The following is a 23,854-nucleotide window of genomic DNA, read 5'->3' on the forward strand; positions in this document are numbered from 1 at the left end:
TAATGAAATAAATCGCCAGGGTGGAGGAGAAAAAAAGCCGCCGGATGATTTGGAGCGGGACGCGCCATCGTGCGGTGACGGACTGACGATCTTCTGGATGCGGCAAGGCTCGCGCGTCGTCCCGCTCACCCTCCGCCGTCTCCGCCTCCTCCTCCACCGCCGCCTCCGCGCTCCGTCGGCCGGCCGCATGAGCGCCGATGCCCGGCCTGCTTTCCGGCTGGATGCGCCCCTCCAGGAGCCCGCATGGAAACCGGGGACCGGAATTTTAGGAGGAAGGCCGAGCAACTAAGCGGGCTGTGTGCTTTGATCCGCATCTTCTCCAGCGTGCCCTTTTCTCGGATGGATTATTTGGACATGTGGTGAGGGGCGTCAATGGTGGGCTTCCTTTTCAAAATGGCAGTTTCACACCCATAGAGTTCAATAGCATTTATGTTTTAAGGGGTTGGGTGGGGGGGCACTTTTTTTTGAGGGGGGGGTGGTCGCAGGTTGTTTGTTGAGGTGGCCCATTTTTCAGACCCGCATGTGGGTCCATGTGCAAGCTTGTAAAGTTTCAACAGCGTGTATGAGTGCGCGTGTGTGTGCATGTGTGAGCGCGCTTGATTAGTGTCGCGAGGCCCCAATCCCTTTTTTTTGGGGGGGGGGGGGGTGTTTCGGCGCCTTCACGGGGCTTCCAAAGTAGGCCTCCCTCCTGTGGGATCGATTTTTCTTTTTTTTTTTTTGGAGGTCGCTCACTTGTTCCACTTTGGCATCTCCTTGAGCGGCCTCCCTCAAATCAGCCTTCGCCCCCCCTTTTTAAAGGGTTCCCTCTTATTTCTCACCTGGTCGACGACCCCCCGCCCAAAACCAACCATACGATTTCCCCCGAGCTCCCCTAATTCCCCCGCCCCCCCCGCGGCCCCCCGCTACCGCCGCCCGCCCGCCGCCGCCGCCCACCCCCCCTTTTCCGAGCTGGCGTGGCGACGCAAACTCACAAATATTTACTTCCTGTACGTGAAGAGGAAAGGGGGCCCCCCCTTCGTGGAATGCGGCAACATGGGCGTGTTTGACCGCGGGGTTCAGATGCTGCTGACCACGGTGGGGGCCTTCGCCGCCTTCAGCCTCATGACCATCGCCGTGGGGACGGACTACTGGCTGTACTCGCGCGGCGTCTGCAAGATCAAGAGCAACAACGAGAACGAGACCAGCAAGAAGAACGAGGAGGTGATGACGCACTCGGGCCTCTGGAGGACCTGCTGCCTGGAAGGTGAGACCAACAAAAACCAAGCGCTCCTTCCGGCCCGGGCCCCGGTCGCGGGGGCCGACGTACCCTAAGTCCAAAACATCAAAGAAGCTTCGGTAAGCTTGACGACGGGTGTTTGTGGGCAACGACGTCACATCAAAGACGCTTCGGGGGTTTGCGACGTGCCCAACGTGAATTTGTGTAAAGGTCAAAAACAAGCAAAGGGCTTCCATGGACGCAGTTTGCATAACATCAAAGACACTGGATGGGATTTGATGTTTTTTCTCAACATCAAAACCAGTTGAGGAGCTTCCGCAGGCCTAACGATAGAATCGGACTTTTCGCGAACATCAAAGACAATTTGCTCCTCGGCCGAGACAATTGAGAGTCTTGGTTGCGCCTGAAAATTGAGCCTGAAACCAAATTTCGGCTCAAAACTCACTTGTATTCTTTGGCGTTCGACTCAGCATGATTTGTTCTTGATTTTACTGCTTGGTGCTTTCTACCGCCTTTATTACCGATTTGTCTTACTGTTTATTGTGCTCCATGTCCAGCACTTTGTATGCAGCGATGGCTGTTTGAAAGTGCTCCACAAATTCTCTTGACTTGACTTGACTCGCCAGGGAGCCTGACATAAATGAAAACATCAAAGACAGTTTAGAAGATTTAATGGGTCTGAACGATACGCTGGCCGTCTGCGCGCGTCGGACAGAAATTATCAAAGCCAACTGGGACTTCGGCGTTCAAGTTTTCGCCTCGGATGCCATTACACTGTGTACTGTCTTATGTGAATCCAAACGAAGACGCGAATTGTTATTTCGACGTGATTTGGTTTTGATTTCCACTCCCGCCAGTCAACAGTTAGCCGCTATCACAACGTCGTCCGTCTTCTGATTGGCTGTGTGAGGTCATGTGATGAAAAGGACAGGAAACCTGCTGGCACAGCTTTTTCTCCCCTGCATGTTGTCTCCCCCCCCCCGCATGTTTCTGGAATGTTTTAAAAGTGACATCCTCGCCAGGAACTCTGCGGAGGGATGAGAGGGAAGAACCCGGGTGGGCTCTTTGAGGAAGAGAGAAACGAGAGGAACACCCCCCCACTCCCCACCCCACCCCCACACCCCCCTGCGCACCGTCCTCCAGGCAGGCTGCGCTATCTTTCAACACGCAGGCAAAATTTCTGACCAACTTTAAAGTCCTCAGAGTGGCTGACAGACACGTTTTCTGGAAACATCAAAAGCAAATGTATAATCGTCAATACCACGCCTGTATAGGTTTGTAAACGTTACAGAAATTCGACCCCCCCCTTTTGGTGACAGGTGCGTGAAGTGCGTTTGGCCCAAAGTAGGCAATTTGGCAGACAAAAGCAGGCTGGGGGATCTGCAGGTGTGAAGGCAGCGCCACTGTGGGAGTGGTCACAGGCGACTTCAATCATGGCCATTGAAAGATCATCTTTCGAAGATCAAAAACAATTTAGTCTTCAAAACACGAATGAACACGTAAAATGTTCCACAAACATTGACGACAGTTGTCTAAATACTTTGGACATTCTTCGTAATCATCAAAGACAGCGTAGCCTTCAGGACATATATACGTTTTCCAACATAAAAGACAACATCGTATCTGACGGAAAGTTAACGTTCACGTTTTTGCAAACCTGAAAGACCATTTAGTCCTCCAGGTTTTTGTACACAACCAAGACAATCTAGTCATCCACACACCTAGGACTTAAAATGGACAATGTACTCACTAGTGCTCCGTTTTGATGTCAAAATCAAAGACAAAATGGTCTTCAATCCACCTCACATAAACATCAAAGACAATTTCATCCTCAACGCACCTTCGGGCTTGTAAATATTCGATTGAGTCATGAGTGGCTATGCAAAAGGATTTTCAATGACCTAGAGCTGCCACAAGATGTCAGCAAAGCCCTTTTCTGTATTAGACAAGGCTACGGCCTGAGCAAATGAATCAATAAGTCAATAAAACATCACAGAGTCGAGTTTTTCCAGGACGAGTTAACGACAAAAATAATTAGCAAACAGGCAAATTTTAGATTGTCGACCGCCACCTCTGTTCACACACAGATGTTCGCGATTGACATTGCAGCCCGTCCCGCGTGACGGATTTGTCCATGACGGATCCGTCCCGGGGCCGCGGTCTGGTTCCAAAGGCGCCCGGAGGGCTGGCGGGCCGTGACAGGTGGAGCTCAGCGGGCTCTAAGTGCCGCTATTAATCTCCATCACGCCGCCGCCGAGTGTGTGACAGCAGATATGTTTCTGGGAATGAGACGGGAGCACATGTGTGTGTGTGTGCGTGTGTGTGTGTGTTCATCATTTTTCTTACGGAGGACATCTGACGCCAGTGAACCTCACAAGGTTAAACTCTTTGGAAGCTGTGCAGACACACCAAAACGTATTTGAAGCAGACTTTTTTGTTGTTTTCGTTTTTAGCAGCTTTTTAACGCGGCGGCAAATAGACCAGCTCCAATCAGAAATAGCCGGCGGCCATTCACACGAATAGGAAAATCCGGGAAGACCACAAACGATGACTGTACCACGTTTGACGCCCCCCCCCCCCCTTAAAAACACACATTTGTCAGTAGTCTACTTCCTGATTTATGAATAATGACAGACCAGACGGTACCATTTTCAACCTAATGACAGCTGATTGGTTAGCTAGCTACGTCAATGATTGATGAGGATTTACAGACTGGACTGTACCATTTTGAATCATGAGGGGAGAGGGAGGAAACAATCAGAATTGCGCAAAAAAACTTTTCAACGTTTCTAGGAGAGGATGCTACTCCCTGGTTTTTAGGGCCATGGGCATTTTGAACAAGGTTCGCATAAGACAACTGCGCTGTATACCAAGATTGGTTCTTGGGAAGATTCTGGAAATGCCGGTGTTGTTATTTGCGTGAAAAAAAATTCTGAAGGTTAATTTGATTTTTTTTTTAATACACGCATGTTGACATTTAATGTAGAGGTAGTCCTGCAAGTGAAAAAAATAGATGAGGCACCCTAAATTAAACCACTAATTTCTCTTGTGACATTCATTCATTCATCTTCCGAGCCGCTTGATCCTCATTAGGGTCGCGGGGGTGCTGGAGCCTATCCCAGCTGTCTTCGGGCAGTAGGCGGGGGACACCCTGAATCGGTTGCCAGCCAATCGCAGGGCACACAGAGACGAACAACCATCCGCACTCACACTCACACCTAGGGACAATTTAGAGTGTTCAATCAGCCTGCCATGCATATTTTTGGAATGTGGGAGGAAACCGGAGCACCCGGAGAAAACCCACGCAGGCCCGGGGAGAACATGCAAACTCCACACAGGGAGGCCGGAGCTGGAATCGAACCCGGTACCACTGCACTGTGAAGCCGACGTGCTAACCACTGGACTACCGGGCCGCCCTGCACCCTAAATTAAACCACTAATTTCTCTTGTGACATGGAAAAAAAAAATTTGCAACTACAAATCTTACAGAAATGCTGAAGTAGAAACATGAGATTTTCCCGGGAAAAAAAAAAACCCAAAACACATGACGAAATAGAAGTGTGACGCATAAACATAAAACGGAACAGGTAATGACTCACTAAAGACGTGTATGAATGTAAATGTACGGTTCGTCCCGACCAGGTGAATTCCGCACCACAAATAAAACCCTCGTGAGGTGGAAAAAAACAAAACAAACCCCAACCAAAAACAGCTACTACTACAAAAATACAGGCGTGAAATACAAACACCAAGTTTGTCATCTACTCGAACCTAAAAACGCCGGACCGCAAACAAACACCTCAAAATGGACGCATTATTCGGCGCAAACAAAGCCAGGTAAGCACATGAATGTGCCGTCACAGTGATGTCACCTGATGCGTGTTGTTGCTTCACGTGGCAGTTTTGTGTGTGTGTGTGTGTGTGTGTGTGTGTTCTGCTGGCACCTCCACGTGCCCTCTTTAACGCTTGGCGGGAAGGTGCTGACAGGCTGCCTGGGCCGTCATCCCGCAGCCAATGGGCGTGTCTTGTGTGTGTGTGTGTGTTTTTGCGCGTGCATGCGTGCGTATATCGACCCAGTCGCACTCACTGTTGTCGGTAATGAGATATAAACACACGACACCGCTGTCATCAACAGGACTGGGACAAACTAGCGATACGGTGATATCATTATCGATATGGTATTAATCCACCCGCGTCAAATTTCAAGATGGCTTCTCTTTCTCGCTCAAGTCAAGATATCGTGATGCGTCAGACATGATTGGGATGAGCAAGTACCAAGTATCACCAAGTATCGCCGATACAGGCCTCATTTCAGGGTATCGGGTATCAAGTAGCCTGCCAATACCAGCCAGCGATACTTGTTGCGCTACACTGCGGCGGTCGGACACATTGGCGAATCATCGCAAGCGTCAGAAAAGAAGGATCGCTCTTTGTTCAAATAATATCCGCCGCTGTGTTATTTGAAATTCCAAGTATCGTGAGTATGAACCGTATCAGGACTCGGCATCAGTGAATCCGCAAAGGTAAATACTCGGACTGGTATCATTCTAAAAAAAAAAAAAAGTGGTATCAACTCTCCAAAGTGCACAGTTACCTCCCGATATGTCAATTGTCAAAATTGAAGCAGGTATCGTGATACTGGCGATATCATCGCAAAAATATCACAATATCATCATATTGTAAGTTGCTGTGCTGTTCCCACGCCTTCCACTACAGATGTAGTACATAAGTAGTTGCACGCCCTTCTACTGACGAGGGAACAATGTAAGCTATATGAGGTACAAGTGTGTGTGTGTGTGTGTGTGTGTGTGTGCGCGTTATCGGAGACATTAGCTCATTGATTGCCAATGATGTGTTCAGTAGGGAGGACAAAACACACACACACACACACACACACTAGTTTTGTCATTGACTCGTGTTACTATTTTACGTCAGGTTCGCTGTTGTCTGAGTGAACAAATAAACAACACACCTGAAGTAAAAGTTTTTTTTCCCCTTTATATAAAAAAAATGACCGATGGTTAATTTTAACAATTGATCGCTGGGTCCATCATAAATGTCAACGCACAACACTTTTCAAATAAACACCATCTGTTTTGAGTTTTTTTTTTTAAAGAAAAAAAGTCACAGCTTGTGATGATTTTCAAAAAAAATAAACATTTGAATTTTTTTTTAGGACTTCTGAGTGGAAGAAAGGGGTTAATCATGAGCCAATCCAGCGCTTCCTGGTGTCATGGTTGCCATAGTTACTACATTAACAGCGGCCAAATGAGTTTCCGATTGAGACAAACACAACAGTTCATAATAATACTCACACGACGACTGATAGTGATAATGATAACAATTCGTCGTCTTCATTATTGAATGGTGATACCGGGAGGGACCAGCGGGGGCGCCATCACAATCACCATGACAACAGTACAGTTCCACAAACAAGAGCGCTAACAGTGACTAACGTCTTGTGAAGGTGTCATCATGGCATCTCTTTCTCTCTCTCGCATGGCTCTACTTGAGACTTTTTTTGCAGGTCTGCTCATGATAAACGTAATCTTAACCCTTAAATATCATTTGACGGGATGAATTTAATTTTAAAAAATGCTGTTGCTGTAAGGTTGCCCTAAAATAGTCTCTTAAAACAAAAATGACTGATTTAACTGTTTTTTTCAGGCACAGGGTCTTGGGGCTGTTTTGTGTGTGTGTGTGTGTGTGTGTGGGGGGGGGGGGGGTCTTAGTCTACCAAATTTAATGTCGCTTCATCAATTGTCTCCTAAACTGCCACGGCCACGCTAGCAAAGCTGCAAAATTTGGTTATGCGACTAACTCAAGTCCCACAAAATGGCTACACGGTCACATGATGTTGGCGTCACATCCCCGGCGTCATCAGAGTAACCTAACGGTGCATTGAAGTCACTGATGTTGCCCCCCCCCCCTCCCCATAGTAGCAGAAAGACCATTTTTTACGTGTGCGGCACTCTCGCCGTGTTTATAGGCCACGACGCTATCAGAGCCGGTTGCTATGGACCTATATGAGCCTTTGAACAACCGTTGCTATGGAGCGAACAAGTGAGGCAGCGCAATGAGCCAGAGGCCCATGCAGTGGATGACTCATAGCCGCCCCCCCCCCCCTCCACCCTTCCAGCTCCCTCCCCCGCTCCAACCCAGACCTCCCTTCACTCACACTTGTACCCCCCCGACTGCGTTCCTTACACACACACGAACAAGGACGAACCTCCTGGCGTTCTCGTGGCGGCCGAACCTGTCAAACATGGCTGACGGCGCACACGCAAGGACACACACACCTGGATGGGGGTGGGGGGGGGGCGGTATTGCAGAGGCCCGCGCGCACACACACACACACTCATTGTAACCTGTTGTGATGTGTGCAGTGTCGTTTGACACGCCCTCCACTACTACAGAGGAGAGCTCAGCATGGTCATGTGACTCTCATTGCAGCTTGAACCGTAAGAACCTCGCGGGGACATTTTGTATCTTCAAATTTTTTTTTTTTCTTTTTTCAGTCCGCAGGCTTAGACGCTAAGTTCCACGATCTGAGGTTAAAATCTCTCAAATAATTCATATTTCAGGTACAAGTATTTTTGAAAAGTGTGACTTTTTTGAAGTAGGAAAATGATTCAGTTATTTTTACAGCAACTGAGGGGGCGGACGACCATTTTTGTCCTTGACTGTGAATTTTTATTTTCCAACTTGAGGAAGTCACTAGGACGCAAAATTGAACCGCCGAGTCAGCGTTACACCGTTTTTTTCCCCTGCGCCGGGGCTCGACAGACAATAAAATTAGCCCTCCGCTTAATTCCCATCCATCAATTCAAGCTCAAGTATGTCAATGGACCAATGAAGCCCGTCAAAATCACGTTAAGATGACTTTGGATTCACTGTGTCATAATGTTGTACTTTTGGAAAAACTACATTGAAGCAACTTCACTGCATTCTGACCATTCAACTGCGCCGTCTGACTTCACTGGCGTTCCCCAGGGCTCTGTCGTGAGGCCCCGTTCTTTCCATCATTCGTCTACTTCTCTGTGGCCAGATCGACAATGAACATATAGCATGATTTTAATATTCATGGCTACGCATTTGACATGAAGTTCTACTTCTCTATCAAAATAAGGGCATGGGGTTAAGGTTGCAGTTAGGATTTACGGTTAGGGGGGCGAGTTTGGGTTGGAGTTCAAGTTCAAGGCGATTTAGATTTTCGGGATAGTGGTTAGCTTCAGGGTTAGGATTTGTGGTTATGTTGCTGTTTGGGTTTGAAGTTGTGATTGAGGTTGGAGTTTTGGGGTCAGATTAAAAATTTGGATTTAATATTTGGGGTTATGATCTCCGGCCGTACTTGTATTTCATTCTTAACCCTGATGGCAATTTCAACGAAATGATTTTCATTGCCAACCATTTCCATTCTTGTACGTTTCTTGCCTTTTATCATCTAGTTCATCTCCACATTTATTTTGCTCACTCATCTGAGCTCAGCAGCGGTCTCTTACCACCATTAAATTCACTTTCAATGTCCCGCGGCCGCTTCACCTTCCCCCGTTTCGAGAGCCAATGTCAAAGCTTTTTGTCGGCCGGAGGCTTGGAAAAAGGCATAAAAACAGCAGAGAACCATTAAAGCAACGTACACATCGAGTGTGATGCGATGTCATGCATTGACGAGTGCGATAAAAGCCATCGTCTGCCGACCACCATTTGAGAAATTTGGACTAAACCAAGCGAAGGTGAAGCAGGCTGACCTAGTCGGACACGAGAAATGATGCGCTAGCGCCGCCCAAGCGATAAAATTCTTTAACACCCGGCCCATAAAGTGTCATTCTCCGTTAATCTGTGCTTCTATCTTCCGTGGAAATGCACCCGTGCCAGGAAATTACAGTCTCTTGTGGTAGTTGACACCATTTGGTGCTATTTATGAAAGAGCAAGCCTGCTTTCATGATAGTTGAGTGAGATTTTGTGCAAAAAAAAAAAAGTGACCTGACCGTATTTGTAGTTTTGAGGCATTTATTTTCCAATCCATGTTCATATTTGTGATTTGGAAAAGTACCCCTTCGGAAAAAAAAAAAAAACATCAAAATCACTTGCGGCAAGGTTGCCGTGGCTGGCAGAGGGAAATGGAGAAAAAAAAAAAGCATTGCTGTGTTTTCCCAACCGCGGCGAGCCACGCCACATTGAATAAAGAATTCAGAGGCGACACGAGGCGTTCATGTGGGCGACATGTCCGACGCGGGACGGGAACGTAGCGACAACTTAGCCGCCTCCCGAGGTGTGAAATGCATACACAGAGCATGCCGTGCTTTTTATGGAAACAAGCGCTCCCGGCTCGTGTATTATTCAGGAATGTGGATATCTTCACTTATCGGCATTTGGGCAACGTATCGTTTCGTCTCAAGCTTTCGCAAACGGTGTTTTCATACCTTTACCTATTGTCATTCATGGGAAATGATACGGTGGTGAAATGATGATACGGGATGATATTTTGCCAAAAAGTCAAATTAAGTCATTCAAATGAACACATCGGAAAATGTGGTAAAAATAATGGGGGGAGAGGGGGGGAAAGTCCTGCTTAAATGATGAAATGTGAAAATAGGTTGCTAAAATGACGGCAAGAGTGACAGATATTGTGAAAAATTTTATTTATTTATTTATTTTTGTGGTATTTATTTTTTCCTATTTGATGTTGTTTTTAACATTGTACTCGTGATTTTAACTGCTTGTTGTAAGGTGTCCTTGAGTTTCTAGAAAGGCGCCCACAAATAAAATGTATTATTATTATTATTATTATCAAAAAGACATTTTGTAAAAATGGCGATAAGGGAGATGCTATGTGAAGATACGTAGCAAAAACATCAGCGTTATATCCGTAAACTAACAAAGGAATTTGGTTAAAATGATGATACGGTAAGATAAAATCAGGTGCCATGCATGAATACATTGGAAGTCATTGGAACAAGGATACAAAAAACGTACAGCCACGTTGGTCAAATGATGATACCGGACGATACTTTGATTCAATGATGATGTTAAGATAACAAAAGAAGAAAATATGATGATACGGAAAGATGTTGGTCAAATGACGATACCTAACGATGTATGCGAAGCGCTCGGCGGTGCGGCGCATCGACGCGCGCGGCCACCCCTCTACCTTCGCTGTAAGCGCAGAATCGTATGACGGTCATCGCCGCATGGGTGCGCCGTTAAATAATGCACATTCCATTAAACCTGGAGCACGTGCTATTATCGCGAGGCCCATCAGGACGTCTCCATCTTCTTCCACTTAATCCTTTGAGCCTCCCCCACCGCACCCCCTCAATGATTCATACCAATGCAATGAAACCTGGGTGACCCGGGCCAATGGAGGGGCAGCGAGTTGGCTGACCCCCGGCGCGCTGTTAAAGATGCATTAATGTCGCACGGCGGCGGGCGGGCGTCCTCCTTGAACAATTATCGCAGCCGAGAGGGCAACGTGCATCGGCATTTTTCACGATACTGCTTTTCACGTGTTGTTGTACTCGGGCGCTATCTTCCAAGCGTTGGCATTAAAATAGCCTAGCATATCGTAGCGTGTTGTTATATTAGCATTATACCGTAGCATACAATTTCGGAACGTGGTGTATTGTCATTTTTACAACCTAAATTTGACATTTAAGCAATGCGTGTCCCGGTATTGTCAGTTCCCGTTTCGTCCTTTTCGCAAATAACGCATCTTCATTTGAACACGTCTTCACGTTTACGTGGTATCGTGGTGACCATGTTTGTCGCGCAGCGGAGAGGTACACGGTTCAATTCCGGCGCCCGGCCGTCCTGTGTGGATTTTGTTCATGTCCGTGCCCGCCTGAGTTTTCTGCGGGTACTTTTGGTTTCGTCTCACATCGCAAAAAAATACGCATGGCACGGAGGCTAATGGAACACTCTGGATTGTCCCGAGGTGGGAGTGTGTGCGTGAATGGGGGTTTGTCTCTGTGTGGCCTGCGATTGGCTGGAAACCGGTTGAGGGTGTGAACCGCCTACTGCCCGAAGACGGCTGGGATAGGATCCGGCAACCCCCCCCCCCCCCCCCGCCCCCGCGAAACACAACTTTTCATATTTTCTGAACCTAAATATTAACGTTCAAGCGCACGTACACTATTGTGTCGAATTCTCTTAATTCACATCGACATCACATCAAGAGCTCAGCAGGAGATTTCTGTCTTCATAATAAAAACCCACCCATAAAAACGATATGATGTCATGCTTGAAAATAGATGACTCAGCTTTGCGGCTCCGTCATCCTCAGCCGTGAAAGACGTCTCTTGATCTCATGTTATTTCTGGACTTCCTTTGTAGTATTGGTGACAAAACAAGACAGGAAGTGTAGTCCGGACACCCTTTCACAGGACACAATATTAGGTACTCACCGACTACCAGTTAAGGGTCCTTTTCCCAAACATGGAGATTTATTGCCATTTTAGCGACATATCCATATGTCATATTGTCATTTCAGGTAAGGATGTGCGATACCACTTTTTTTACAGAACGATACCGGCAAAAGACTATTTGACTCTTTGAATACATGCCCAGATTTTTTTTATTGTGTCTCAAGTATCGGGGACTGGTATCGATGGGCAGCCTCCATGAGCACCTTGTAGTTTAGAATAAGGCCGGTATCTCGCCATGGTATCATTTCAAGACAATAAATTTCAGCACGATTCCGTATCATCATTTTCCTCATTTTGTATCTTCCCATACATTGAACGTATATTTGCATTTTGTTTCATTTTAGTTATGTATCGGCATTTGAGTAACCTATCTTTTATCTTTTTATCTATTAGCAAACTATCCTCACGCATTGAAACAACGTTATGGTACAAGTCGACCGCCAATCAAGGCTAGTTATGGGCTCTGTTTGGGAAGGAATTCTAAAATTGCTGGCTACTTCATTTCACACTCTTGCTCTGCTCCGATGGTATGTCGTGTTTGTCCTAATTCTTATTTAATAATGAATTGCGTCTATCGAAGCGCCTGCGGGATTAGCGCGAAAATGAAAACGCGTCTGTCGGCTCATGGTTGAAGAGCAATGTGGCGAACTTTTATACCCACACCTTGAAGCGATGATATCAATGATACCAAGATACGGCGTCTGTTTACACGCTGTTTCCTTGATTCTTTATTTGAAAGGCTCAATCATAATTCCTTTTTGTGTCTGCTAGGTTCCTTCAAAGGCATGTGCAAACAGATAGATCACTTCCCGGAGGATGCCGACTATGAGGCCGACGCTTCGGAGTACTTCCTACGTAAGTCCAATAGTTAACAGCACGGCTCTACCTTCATACATTTTCAGACAAAATGATTATTTTTTTTTTTTACGTGTGCCTACTGGTCCGAAAAATACGGTACAGTATAGATTTTTACGTATCATCATTTTACAACAACACGATATCATCCGGTATCGTCATGATCCAATCATCACTGTATAAAAGATGACAAACTGAACAAAAATTTGCCCAATGTTACCTTACCACTTTTTTGAGATTTTTTTTTTCTTCTCAACTTTTAAGCAACTGGAAGGTGAGTTGAAATCCCTCAACGATCTCAGGCAGTGCTTGGCCACAAAAGGGCATCAAGGAGGAGGACCGCGTGACAGCAGGCTAATGTTTGGGGAGGTGAAGGGCAAGGAGAAGGGTAGCGAGGCCGTCGCCGTCTCCCAGCGGCCCGCCAATTAGGACACTTTGGTCTATAAATACTGCCGAGCGGCTGCGTTATGTGGGTCAAACCTCATCTCGTCCTCCCTGGTGTCCTCCCTGCCCATCTGTTTGTACATCCCCGTCGAGGCCCCGACAGCTGGTCCTCGGCGGGCGGGCGAGCGGGTGAACGGAGTGACGGGCACGAGCGCGCGGGTGTTCCCCCCTCGTTTGCTAGAAATCAGAAATGACAGTGTGAGATCCGAATTTGACGAAGCCTATCTTTGGATCTACAGCCACTTTACGTAGCTCACCCGCATTTTAGAACATATATTCCCAGAGCCTGCTTTGGCAACACACATTGTCACTATGGCAACCCGTCTTCCGTTATTGTTATTTTGAGCAAACATAACTTCCGATCTGATCAGTTTAGGTACATATCTGAATCCGTGGTCATCTATCGGTCAGTTTCAGGAGATAGCTTCATGTATGGTCAGTTTAGCAACGAATCGAAAGTAGCCGGCATTCGAGGTATCACGTCTTTGGTCACCTCGCGTGTCAAGCGAGTTGCATTTGGTGTCCGCTGACCTACATTGAGCAGAAGCAGATGCGCTGGAAATGCCGCAGGGAAACGGCGAGGAGAGTGCGACGGCCGTCCTGACCGCTACATAGCCGGAGCGTCACCCTAAAAGTGAACACAAAAGTCTACATTATTATCTTTCCTTTGCCGTTTTCATGCTAGCCCAGTGCTAGCATGAAAAATGGGCTCATTGACACCAAATCAGTCCGGCCGTGACTCGCAAGCCAGGCCGGATGGAAGATCCGCAACTTTCCCGCGCGCGGAACCGCGATCGAATCGGAGACGAAAGCTAAGCAGAGCTGCAATGTCGGCGCAGATTTTAGCGCCAGCGCAGAGCCTTAGCGACGTTAGCTTCCGATGCGCAGCACGTTCCAATGTATGGAAAAGCCGACCACACGTACGAGGCGTGTACCACCTGAAAAAAAAAATACTCTCCGTCTGTTACGGACAACATTTAAATACAGTAGCGAGCCTCGCGAGGAGAAACGTACAGACGGCCGTCTCCCTTTAAACGTCATATCGCTGCAAATCGGTGATCGAATGGTCTTGAGAAAAGAATGCCGGATGAGCACTGGTATCATGTGCTCATCCTTTCATTTGGATTCCTCCCTTCCCGCAGCGTTGTCATCACATCATCTCCATCATCATAATCATCATCCTTCAGCCGCTCCAAGTGGCTAACAAAACACACACACACACACACACACATTCCTGCACTTGTGGCACAGTGAGGACCGAGTTACACACACACACACACACATTCCTGGCCTGCTCGGATGTGTACATGTGGATATTATGTAAGCGAGAGAAGCCTGCCTTTCTATGAGCACTGAGGGAGAAACATAGCTCACCCCCTCCGGCAGCTCCAACGCCCCCCCCCCACCTCCCCCCGCTCTGCTCCCACCCCCACCATCCACACCACCACCCCCCTACCTTTTAAATACGCCGCAAAAGAGCCTTCCAGCGTGGTCTTTGATTTTGGCTTAACGTTCAATCTGCTCTGACGAGAATGTAGACAAGCGAGCGTCCGACGTAGTTTTCATCTCCAATTGACATATTTATCGAAATGTTGGAATTTGTCCTGACAAGTTTTTTTTTTTTAAATCTAAATTTGCAATATCAATTCAAGATAAAAAAAATTGTCTATATATTTTCCTTTACAAGTTTTGCCTGAGTCTGCGATCACATGTTTTGGTGATTTAAATTCATTCGGTATGTGTTCTAAATTTTTTGCTATAAAGGTTTTGTTGTCTACATTCGGGCTCACAACATTTGTGTGTTTTGTTTGTCCAAAGTTCTGCTCATATTTTTGGTTGTCTGAATTCATGCTCAAGGGCAAAGGAACGTTTTGATTGTATACATTTGATTTTGAAGTTTTGACTATATTCGTGCTACTTCGTCAAAATCGTCAGTTTTGGGACATGAATTCATGTCAAATTTTGTTTTTTAATTATTCAAAATTGGCATTCAAAAGTTTAGATCTCCATTTAAAAAAAATTGATTACTTTTCATTGTGCATTTGCGTGGTTTTTGTTTTCTCGATTGCCACCATTCCGAAAAATCCATTCAGACACAAAGTAGTAGTGCAAGTTTCAAACGAGTTAGCCCTTTTCTCTTTGTTTTGGTTGCTGATTATCAACCTTGCTTGACTTAACGGTGATTTCTTAGGAGCCCCGTCCCATTACTTTTGCCCACTTATCTTCTCCGGTCTTTTGCTCGCAACCGTAAAACTGGGTAATCCGCGACGTCTTTCACATTAGTTCCAAATCAGCCTACTTTACCGACATAAATCCTATCTTGACCTTCAAAGCACATTTTAGACGCTAATCTGTCCAAACTGACGTCAGGGGGGGGGTAAAAAAAAATTGTTCTGATCTAAAGTTTGCCTGATTTTGCTCTGACGTGCACTCGCTTGCTAAAATTAGACGGCCGGATCCTGGTAACATAATGCGACGACGATGGCGCTGGGGAGCTTATGAGGGGGGCGTGGGGGGGTCGTGACATCAGATGGCGATGACGTCATCGGTCCGGCTGATGTCACGGCAGGCTATTTTTGTGGACACGGAGGCATATCACCATTAAAGCAGTAATGTGGCTTGAAAACCACTGGAACACACACATGCACATTGTGACACACACACAGTCACGCCTGCTCGTGTGTGTTTACATGTTTGCTGTGCGCAGGATTCCATCGGTGACTGCGCTGCATAATGTCACTGTCACTTCCGACTGACTGACTTGAGGCCTCAAGGGCTAAAATTCTCACTGCGGGTCTAAAACTGCTAACGCGGAGCAACACGGCAAACAGAGGACCAGAAAGGGCTTTGGCGGTCCCCACAAGGTTTTACATCCTGTAGTCAGGGGCTGGTTCTAAGAAAGCGTCAAAGACCGTGTCGCTGAAAAGTCAATCAAGGACATCTCTGTCCTGAAATGTCTTCCCTTACCCCTCATCGTGATCCAGGACCACATGAGGAGTTGTCAGTTGACAACATACAGCTAGCGAGCAGCAACCCCGAGTATGAAAATGGCCACCGCAGCTCCAAAAGACGAAATCTGAAATCGGCATTCTTGAAACGTTGACATGTTAACAGTTGCCATGCCAACGGAGAGCAACCCGAGTATAGAAAGCGCGACTTACTCCGTTACAAGTATGCAAGTAAAACGTACGGTTTTCAAATGAGAATTAATCAGGCGTTAACATGCTAGCCAATGCTACACGCTAATAGCAATCTCCCTCGTCCGTGTTTTGCCGCATTTTTAACAACCACATGTTCCTCTTTGCTGCTGGGCTCTCCCACGTGGGTGGACGGAGTGTGTGTCACGGTGTATTGGTGTGCGAGTGTGTGTGTGTGTGTGTGTTAGCATGCGTAGGTAGTATACACAGTGTGTATGGGAAACACCTCACTTCGGCAGGACCAAGCGAGGATGTGGGTGGGCGGATGATCGATGTGTGTGTGTTTTTGTATAAAGAGCACACAAGAGGGAGCTCCCATGGCGCCCCCCCCCCCACCCCACTCCCTCTATAATTCAGCCGCAATTAAAAGGCTCTCCTCCAGCGTAGCAAATGAAAGCGTAAATCAAGACCGCACGCGCGCACACACACAATGCAGCATATGCGAAGGGAATGAAACAGACAAGCTGTCGAGAGTGGGAGGTGTTGTGCAACGTGTACGTTATTCTAATTTCGTGTACGCACAAAACACATTCACGTTGAGCGCGGGGACAAAAAGAAGTGGACCACTGTGTCGTCAAGTGAACGGAAGGAAAAACCAAGCGCGCGCACATTTTTTTTCTTTTAAATGTAAGGATTTTTTTCCTTCACGCTCAAAAATGTTCATGTTCTGAATCCGCATCATTCTAGTCTAAATTTGCACTTCAGATGTGCAATATGAATTCACACCTGGTCTAAATGTCATCCTCTTTAAGTGATCCTGAAGATAAAAGTTTTTGTTAACCAATGTAAGACGAGTTTTTGTCACTCTTCAATTAAAAAAAAAAAATCTAAATTACCGTTCAAATTATTTTAGGTTCCCTAAATTGTAAATCGCAAAATTATCTCAATTTGCATGAACGCGTTTTAATGTCATTTTTAAACAATCAAGTTGTTTTCTAATTTGGAGTTACATTTTTGTTGTTGTTGTTGAGATCCATCCCTTTAAATTTGGTACAAGCATCCACGCTCACAAAAAATAAATAAATCACATTTTTAAAAATGTAGCGGCGAGCTACGTTGCCAAAAAATGAAATGTCACCGGTTCGATGTTGTATTTTGGGGGGGAATTTACGATTCAATTAAACTCACGAGAAGTCCCTCGGTCACGCCCTTTGCTGCAATAAATTGGGGATTTCTTCATTGTGAGCCGAGTAAAAGTTTTCTGATTCTTTTTGGTTCGTTTTACTCGCGGCATGAGAAACGAAAAAAAAAAAATAATCCTGAAAAAGTGCACGTGACCATTTTTAAAAATGAAGACTGCAAATTGGCAGCTGCGACATTCGGGGTCCTACAAAAATGGACTGTAAGTAACTAACAAGATCAAGACCCCTCCCGAGTGTGCGCGCGTTCAAATCGAATCCAAATGTGAGGTGTCAAAAAGGCCTTTGATGTTATTGTGTGGTGTCAATTGAATCGAAGCGTACGGACCCTCGGTATCGTACGCCGCGTGTGTTGTGCGGCCCCTCGTCCACCTTGAAGACAATCTGCCGCGACAGCACGTCGATAAAGCAGAGGAGATGGGGTGAAAACAAATAGGATAAAGGCGAGCGTGCGTTTGGTGCGTTTGGTGCGCCGCCAAGTGTGAGGTCACCTTAAAATGTGATCAGGGAAAGCGGCCGTTCGCCGAGCAAACAGTCGCTGCGGGGAACAAATAGGCGACGCCTTGAGTTTTTTTTTGCCCATTCAAAATACCCCAAAATCATCGTTGACTTTGAGGTGTTTTGGTGGCTTTTTACTTGCTCTGACTATTCGTTTTGATGCAACTTGAGTGACGTTTTTCCCCAGTTCCCCATATGGATCGTATTTTGTATTTGTATTCATGTGATGAAACAAATCCGATGACTGGCGTCATCATGAATGAATACCGTGTGTGTTTTTGCCGTTTTTTTTTGTCATCAGGACAATGGCGATGGCATGGTGGTTGCTTGCCAAAACGATTTTTGGAGTTATGAGTATTTTTTTTTTGTTTGTTTGTTTTTTTACGTTGCAATACAAGCCCTAGTTTGAGTTACAATCGGATTTTACAGAGCAAGCCTACACCAGAAATCATTTTTCAACCTTTGGAAAAATGGTCAGGATCATTCAAAAAAACAACAAAAAAACCCTCCAACAGCCCCATTTTTTTGTGTTTTGTATTCGTCCAACTACGCAATGACACCTCCCATCGCAAGGCACTTTTTTTGGGGGTAATTTTTGAGAGAACCGAACAGAACCCAGATTTGTCCAACCGAAAGATCCTAACGATGAGGATTTTGCGACGAAAACGATCGATGCTAACGAGCGGCGGGGCTTTCTGTGTTTTTGAAGGTGCGGTGCGAGCCTCCAGCATCTTCCCCATCATGAGCGTCATCCTGCTATTCATGGGGGGGCTCTGCATCGCTGCCAGCGAGTTCTACAAGTCGCGACACAACATCATCCTCAGCGCCGGCATCCTCTTTGTCTCAGCAGGTGAGAACCGGATTGTTTTTTTAGGAATACGACAATTGCAGGACGGCAATTCAACGACATGATGAATCGGTGTACCTTTCACAATTTGGGAAGATATAATATATACTCGGCGACTGTAATAATTTACTATTTAAAAAATGATCATCGTCAATCAAGCAGCTGCAGACCATTTAAAATGCTGCCGCCAGAGTCCTTATATTCCCTCGGGAAACTGGACCGCATCACACCGGTCCTCAAAAATTGATTTGAAAATCTGGCTGCTGCTCTATAGATCTCAAAATGGGCTTGGACCAAAGTACTTGCAAGAGGCACCCTCCGAAGCACCCGGACCCTCACGTCGGCCCCTACGGGTCAATCGTGTGTTCTCAGAACCAGAACCAAACCAAATGAAGCAGCATTTACGGATTACGGATCAGTCGTTGAAATTAATGGAAATGAAAGGAGAGGCAAACTGCAAATAAAGCCCCCCCCCCCCCAAAAAAAGTGGGGTAAAGTCTGACAAGTGTGATTGAGACGTATCTGAGAAGAGGAAAAAAAAGGAAGAGGATCAGGGCCACCTTATTTTTAGCGTGTAATCCCAGTGGCTCCTCTTAGCCTAGCAACAGGGGCGAGAGAGGCAGACATTGAGGGCGAGGAAGAGAGAGAGAGAGCGAGAGAGAGCAAAAAGCCTGACTTAGAAGGGGGGAGCGCGATTTATCTGGTGCGGCCCACTGGGCCGCGGCCTAGAACCAAAGCGCAGAAAAAGCTCACAACACGGCCGGCCTCGGGTGCGCCCCCTGTCTTTCGGAATTAACGTTGGGGGCGACGTACCGCCGAGCTCTGATCGCAATTGCAGACTGCTGACTGCAAACAATTCCGGGGAGGCAGCTCATGCGCCACCGTCGGTTCAAGGTGACCTGCTTTTGCATTCAACCAACCAATGTTCCTCTTGGTGGAACGGGGTTTTCCAGTCCAGTATTTGGGTCCAGTTTTTCTCAAGGTTAACGAAATCAAGTGGAAGGGTTCCAAACATTTGCGCTGAAATTCCAGCGGGCCTTTCAGGGTCAGACCTAGATAGCGGCGTAGCTAGCCATCCATCTTCTACCGCTTATCCGGGGCCGGGTCGCGGGGGCAACAGCTTTAGCAGGGAAGCCCAGACTTCCCTCTCCCTAGCTACTTCGTCCAGCTCTCCCCGGGGGATCCCGAGGTGTTCCCAGGCCAGCTGGGTGACATAGTCTCTCCAGCGTGTCCTGGGTCTTCCTCGGGGTCTCCTCCCGGTGGGACATGCCCGGAACACCTCACCGGGGAGGCGTTCAGGAGGCATCCGAATCAGATGCCCAAGCCACCTCATCTGGCTCCTCTGTGGATGGATGTGGAGGATTAGCGGCTCGACTCGGAGCCCCTCCCGGATGACCGAGCTTCTCACCTTATCTCTAAGGGAGAGCCCGGACACCCTGCGGAGAAAACTCATTTCGGCCGCTTGTATCCGGGATCTCGTTCTTTCGGTCACGACCCACAGCTCGTGACCATAGGCGTAGCTAGCAAGCCGGCTAATTGTAAAAGAGCCATCCAAGGTCTTTGACTCGTTATCTCAATGCGCGCTCATCAAACGTCATCAAGGAGACGGACGGGGGGGGGCGCCTAAGCTCTTTTCCATCGGCCTCATCTGATCTCCTCTCCCCCAGGCTTAAGCAACATCATCGGCATCATCGTGTACATATCAGCCAACGCCGGCGACCCTTCCAAGAGCGACTCCAAGAAGAACAGCTACTCCTACGGCTGGTCCTTCTACTTCGGCGCGCTCTCCTTCATCATGGCCGAGATGGTGGGCGTGCTGGCCGTGCACATGTTCATCGACCGCCACCGGGAGCTCCGCGTGGGCGTGCGGGCCGCCGACTACCTCCAGGGCGCCGCCATCACGCGCATCCCCAGCTACCGCTACCGCTACCGCCGCCGCTCGCGCTCCTCGTCCCGCTCCACCGACCCGTCGCACTCGCGCGAGGCCTCGCCGGTGGGCCTCAAGGCCTTCGGGACGCTGCCCTCCACCGAGCTGTCCATGTACACGCTGCCCAAGGGCCAGACGGCCACGCCCACGGCCAACTATAACTCCACGGAGAGGGACCACAACTTCCTGCAGGTCCACAACTGCATCCAGAAAGACCTGAAAGACTCCAGCAACGCCGCCAATCGGCGTACCACGCCTGTATGAGACTCTGGGACACTTCCAAAGGGGCGCTTCGGGGAGGGGGTGAGGTGGGGGGGGGATGTCAAGGTCTAACGGAGGGTCTGGCACTTTGCTTTCTGTTTGACAGGGGGGGGGGGGAATGCACAGAAGCAAAAGAAACATGCATGATTTTCGTCCCCCCCCCCCCCCCATCTACCCTCGTTTAGCAATTTGATGTTTGTAAAGATTTAAAGGGGTGGGTGTGGGCTGGGTGGAAAAAGGCGATCTGGGCGTGATCTGTCCAATCCCAAAGGCCACTTTATATTTTTTACTCTTCCTTTGGTCTGGTCTGGTGAAAAACGGGGTTTGCCCCCCCCCCCCTGCTACCCACCCCCCTCCCCCAACTGACAACTTCCGGTTTGTCTCCTTAGTTTCGATATCTTCCTGATTTTCTTCTTGCTTTGCATAAATACTGTGAACCACTGCGGTGTACGATTTGAGCGGAGAGCACTGCAGGGGCCGCAAAAAAAAAAAAAAAAGATTCTATATTCAACATATGAACATACGAGTATACTAGTTAATACGTCATGACCACTTTCCTGGCGCAACGAGAAAAAAACAGAATAAAGTAGCGATGCTGAGAAAAATGCTAACGGAAGCTAATTCGGATTTGTCCGAGAAAAAGGCTTTGTGTGCGCGTTACGGATACCGCATTTTTTTTTTTTTTACACTAAAAATCGAATAAATAAATAAATCTCTCGGCCTTCCGCCAAAAGTCCGGCCGCCATTTTGGTTCTGGGACAATGAACTGCCGGAGGGGCGGGGTTTGGGGTGAACTTCTGAGCCGATGAATGAAGACGACTGTGGACAATGCGACAGACAAAATGGAGTCCTTAAAAACACTTTAACAAAACAAAAAAAAATACAATCAAAGAAAAAGAAAAAAAGAACAAAAAAAAAAGATGATTTTTACATGCATGCAACTCCAAATCATCCCATTTGCGTTTCACGAACATCTTGTTTTTGAACAAAGATGTCATGTAAAAGGCAGCAGGCGAAACAAAAGTAGAACTTAATGTGACAGTACCGTGTCGTTATTTTTCCGTTTTATGTTTTTAGTTTGTTTGGGAGGGACTTTTACGGGGCCGCAGGCCCCCCCCCCCGACGCTTCGGACAAAAAGAGCAAGAGCTTTTCATGCCATCCTTTCTTATTTTCCATCTCACACAGCCTTATGATGATTATGAATATGATTAGTCTTATTTTGTCTCATTTTGGGGGGGTTTTCTTGTCCTTTGGTTCTTGCATTGTATTGTTGTAAATGACGATTTCAAAGAAACAGAAAACAAAACAAAACGGAACAAGCGTAATGTCTTTCAAGGTGCCAAAACTGAATGATTCTGAACTTGGATGCATCAAGTCCTGACGATGAATAAACACTGAACCCCCTTGTAGGGAACACAAGGTGTCTGTCTCTGCGTGGTCTTAAAAAAAAAACATCAAGAGAAGACTAAAACAACTGCGGCCCGGGGGCCATCTGCGGCCCGCCATCCATTTTTCTGCGGCCCGCGACATGGCCAAAAATAAATAAGTAAACACTAACAATGACCTAGGGCGGCCCGGTAGTCCAGTGGTTAGCACGTCGGCTTCACATTGCAGAGGTACCGGGTTCGATTCCAGCTCTGGCCTCCCTGTGTGGAGTTTGCATGTTCTCCCCGGGCCTGTGTGGGTTTTCTCCGGGTGCTCCGGTTTCCTCCCACATTCCAAAAAATATGCATGGCAGGCTGATTGAACACTCTAAATTGTCCCGATGCGTGTGAGTGTGAGTGCGAATGGTTGTTCGTCTCTGTGTGCCCTGCGATTGGCTGGCAACCGATTCAGGGTGTCCCCCGCCTACTGCCCGGAGACGGCTGGGATAGGCTCCAGCACCACCCGCGACCCTAATGAGGATCAAGCGGTAAGGAAGATGAATGAATGAATGAATAACAATGACCTTTGACATGGACCACGAGCTGAGTTTAAAAACCATTTATGATTTAAAAAAACAAAAACACGGTAGTAAATAAAGGTCGTTCGGTTTTAGGGGGCAAAAATACGGTCATTTCTTCCACTTTTTGCTCCGTGGCTTATTTTTGTAGTCATCACATAGGAATGATCTTCAAGTAACTGTTTGAAAAGTGGTCACCTAACTAGTTTTTTTTTTGGTACTGAATATAGAGATGGGATTTTCCTTGTTAAGAGCACTTGGGGCAAATTGAAGACCTCACATTTAAAACACCTTCGGGGGTCATTTAGGCTTTCATGGTGGAAGGGAGACCCCCGCAAGACTGTGCTTGTCCCAAAAAGTCCCAGGTTCATTTCTGTTTTGACCGCAGAAAGCATCGCACTGCGGTTTGTGTGGAGGGAACGGGAGGTTTGGAGCTAATCGCTTTCTAGCGGCCTCTGCGACTCCCCGCCTCTAAGCGGCAGGCGCCCTCAGCTGCGGAATAAATGTCAGCGCGGTCTTCCTCCGTGCGGCCTGCTGCATTGCATCGTACGCCTCCCGTCTTGCCCTCGGCTCGCTCGCCCCCCACCCCCCCACCCTCCGATGTAATGATCACAGCGCCGGCATGTCTCCCTGCAGTGCTGCTATGATCCGAGCAGGGGGGGGGGGTTTAAGCTACAGCCCGGAGAGGATGACTCAAAAAGCCCCACACTGCCCCCCACTGGAGCGGAGGCTCCCGGAATGTCATCATCAAGCTGTATTTTCAACCCACGCATCGTTCGGTCTTTGCATTTTAAGATGGAAATTGACATTTGAAAAAAAAGAAAGAAATAAAAATAAGAGTGTCAGTCCTGTGAGAACGCAAAGCATACTGTGTCACTTGAAACACTTTATTTTTAAGAACAGCAAAAATACCACAAGTGTTTTGTTTGTTTTTTTAAAATTGAGCCTCTTTTGTTTTTCTAAGGTGGAAGGTCGAAGGGGTTAGTTACCAGATTTTTTGCATCTAGCGCAGGAACACAAACAAACACAAACACTAACATGTACAACAGTAACACAACAAATCAATAACAAATCAGACTACATCGAAGAAAACTAGAAGCAG

General features: G+C 47.2%; 1 protein-coding gene and 1 long non-coding RNA gene across 2 annotated transcripts; one reads left to right on the forward strand and one right to left on the reverse strand.

The window, feature by feature from the left end:
* The first annotated feature begins 622 nt into the window (after positions 1 to 622).
* LOC127613560 (voltage-dependent calcium channel gamma-2 subunit-like) lies at positions 623 to 21,521 on the forward strand. Its single transcript, XM_052084661.1, has 4 exons — positions 623 to 1,243; positions 12,413 to 12,496; positions 18,484 to 18,624; positions 20,289 to 21,521. The coding sequence occupies exons 1-4, from the start codon at positions 1,033 to 1,035 to the stop codon at positions 20,810 to 20,812; spliced, it is 960 nt and encodes a 319-aa protein (XP_051940621.1). The 5' UTR covers positions 623 to 1,032; the 3' UTR covers positions 20,813 to 21,521.
* A 523-nt stretch (positions 21,522 to 22,044) lies between these two features.
* LOC127613581 (uncharacterized) lies at positions 22,045 to 23,740 on the reverse strand. The gene is made up of 2 exons (XR_007966238.1): positions 22,759 to 23,740; positions 22,045 to 22,374 (listed from the first exon to the last, which is right to left on the reverse strand). It is a non-coding gene; the product is annotated as an uncharacterized LOC127613581 (long non-coding RNA).
* Positions 23,741 to 23,854: the final 114 nt, after the last annotated feature.

Source organism: Hippocampus zosterae, chromosome 13 (genome assembly GCF_025434085.1).
Source record: "Hippocampus zosterae strain Florida chromosome 13, ASM2543408v3, whole genome shotgun sequence".
In the NCBI taxonomy this organism is placed as follows: Eukaryota; Metazoa; Chordata; class Actinopteri; order Syngnathiformes; family Syngnathidae; genus Hippocampus; species Hippocampus zosterae.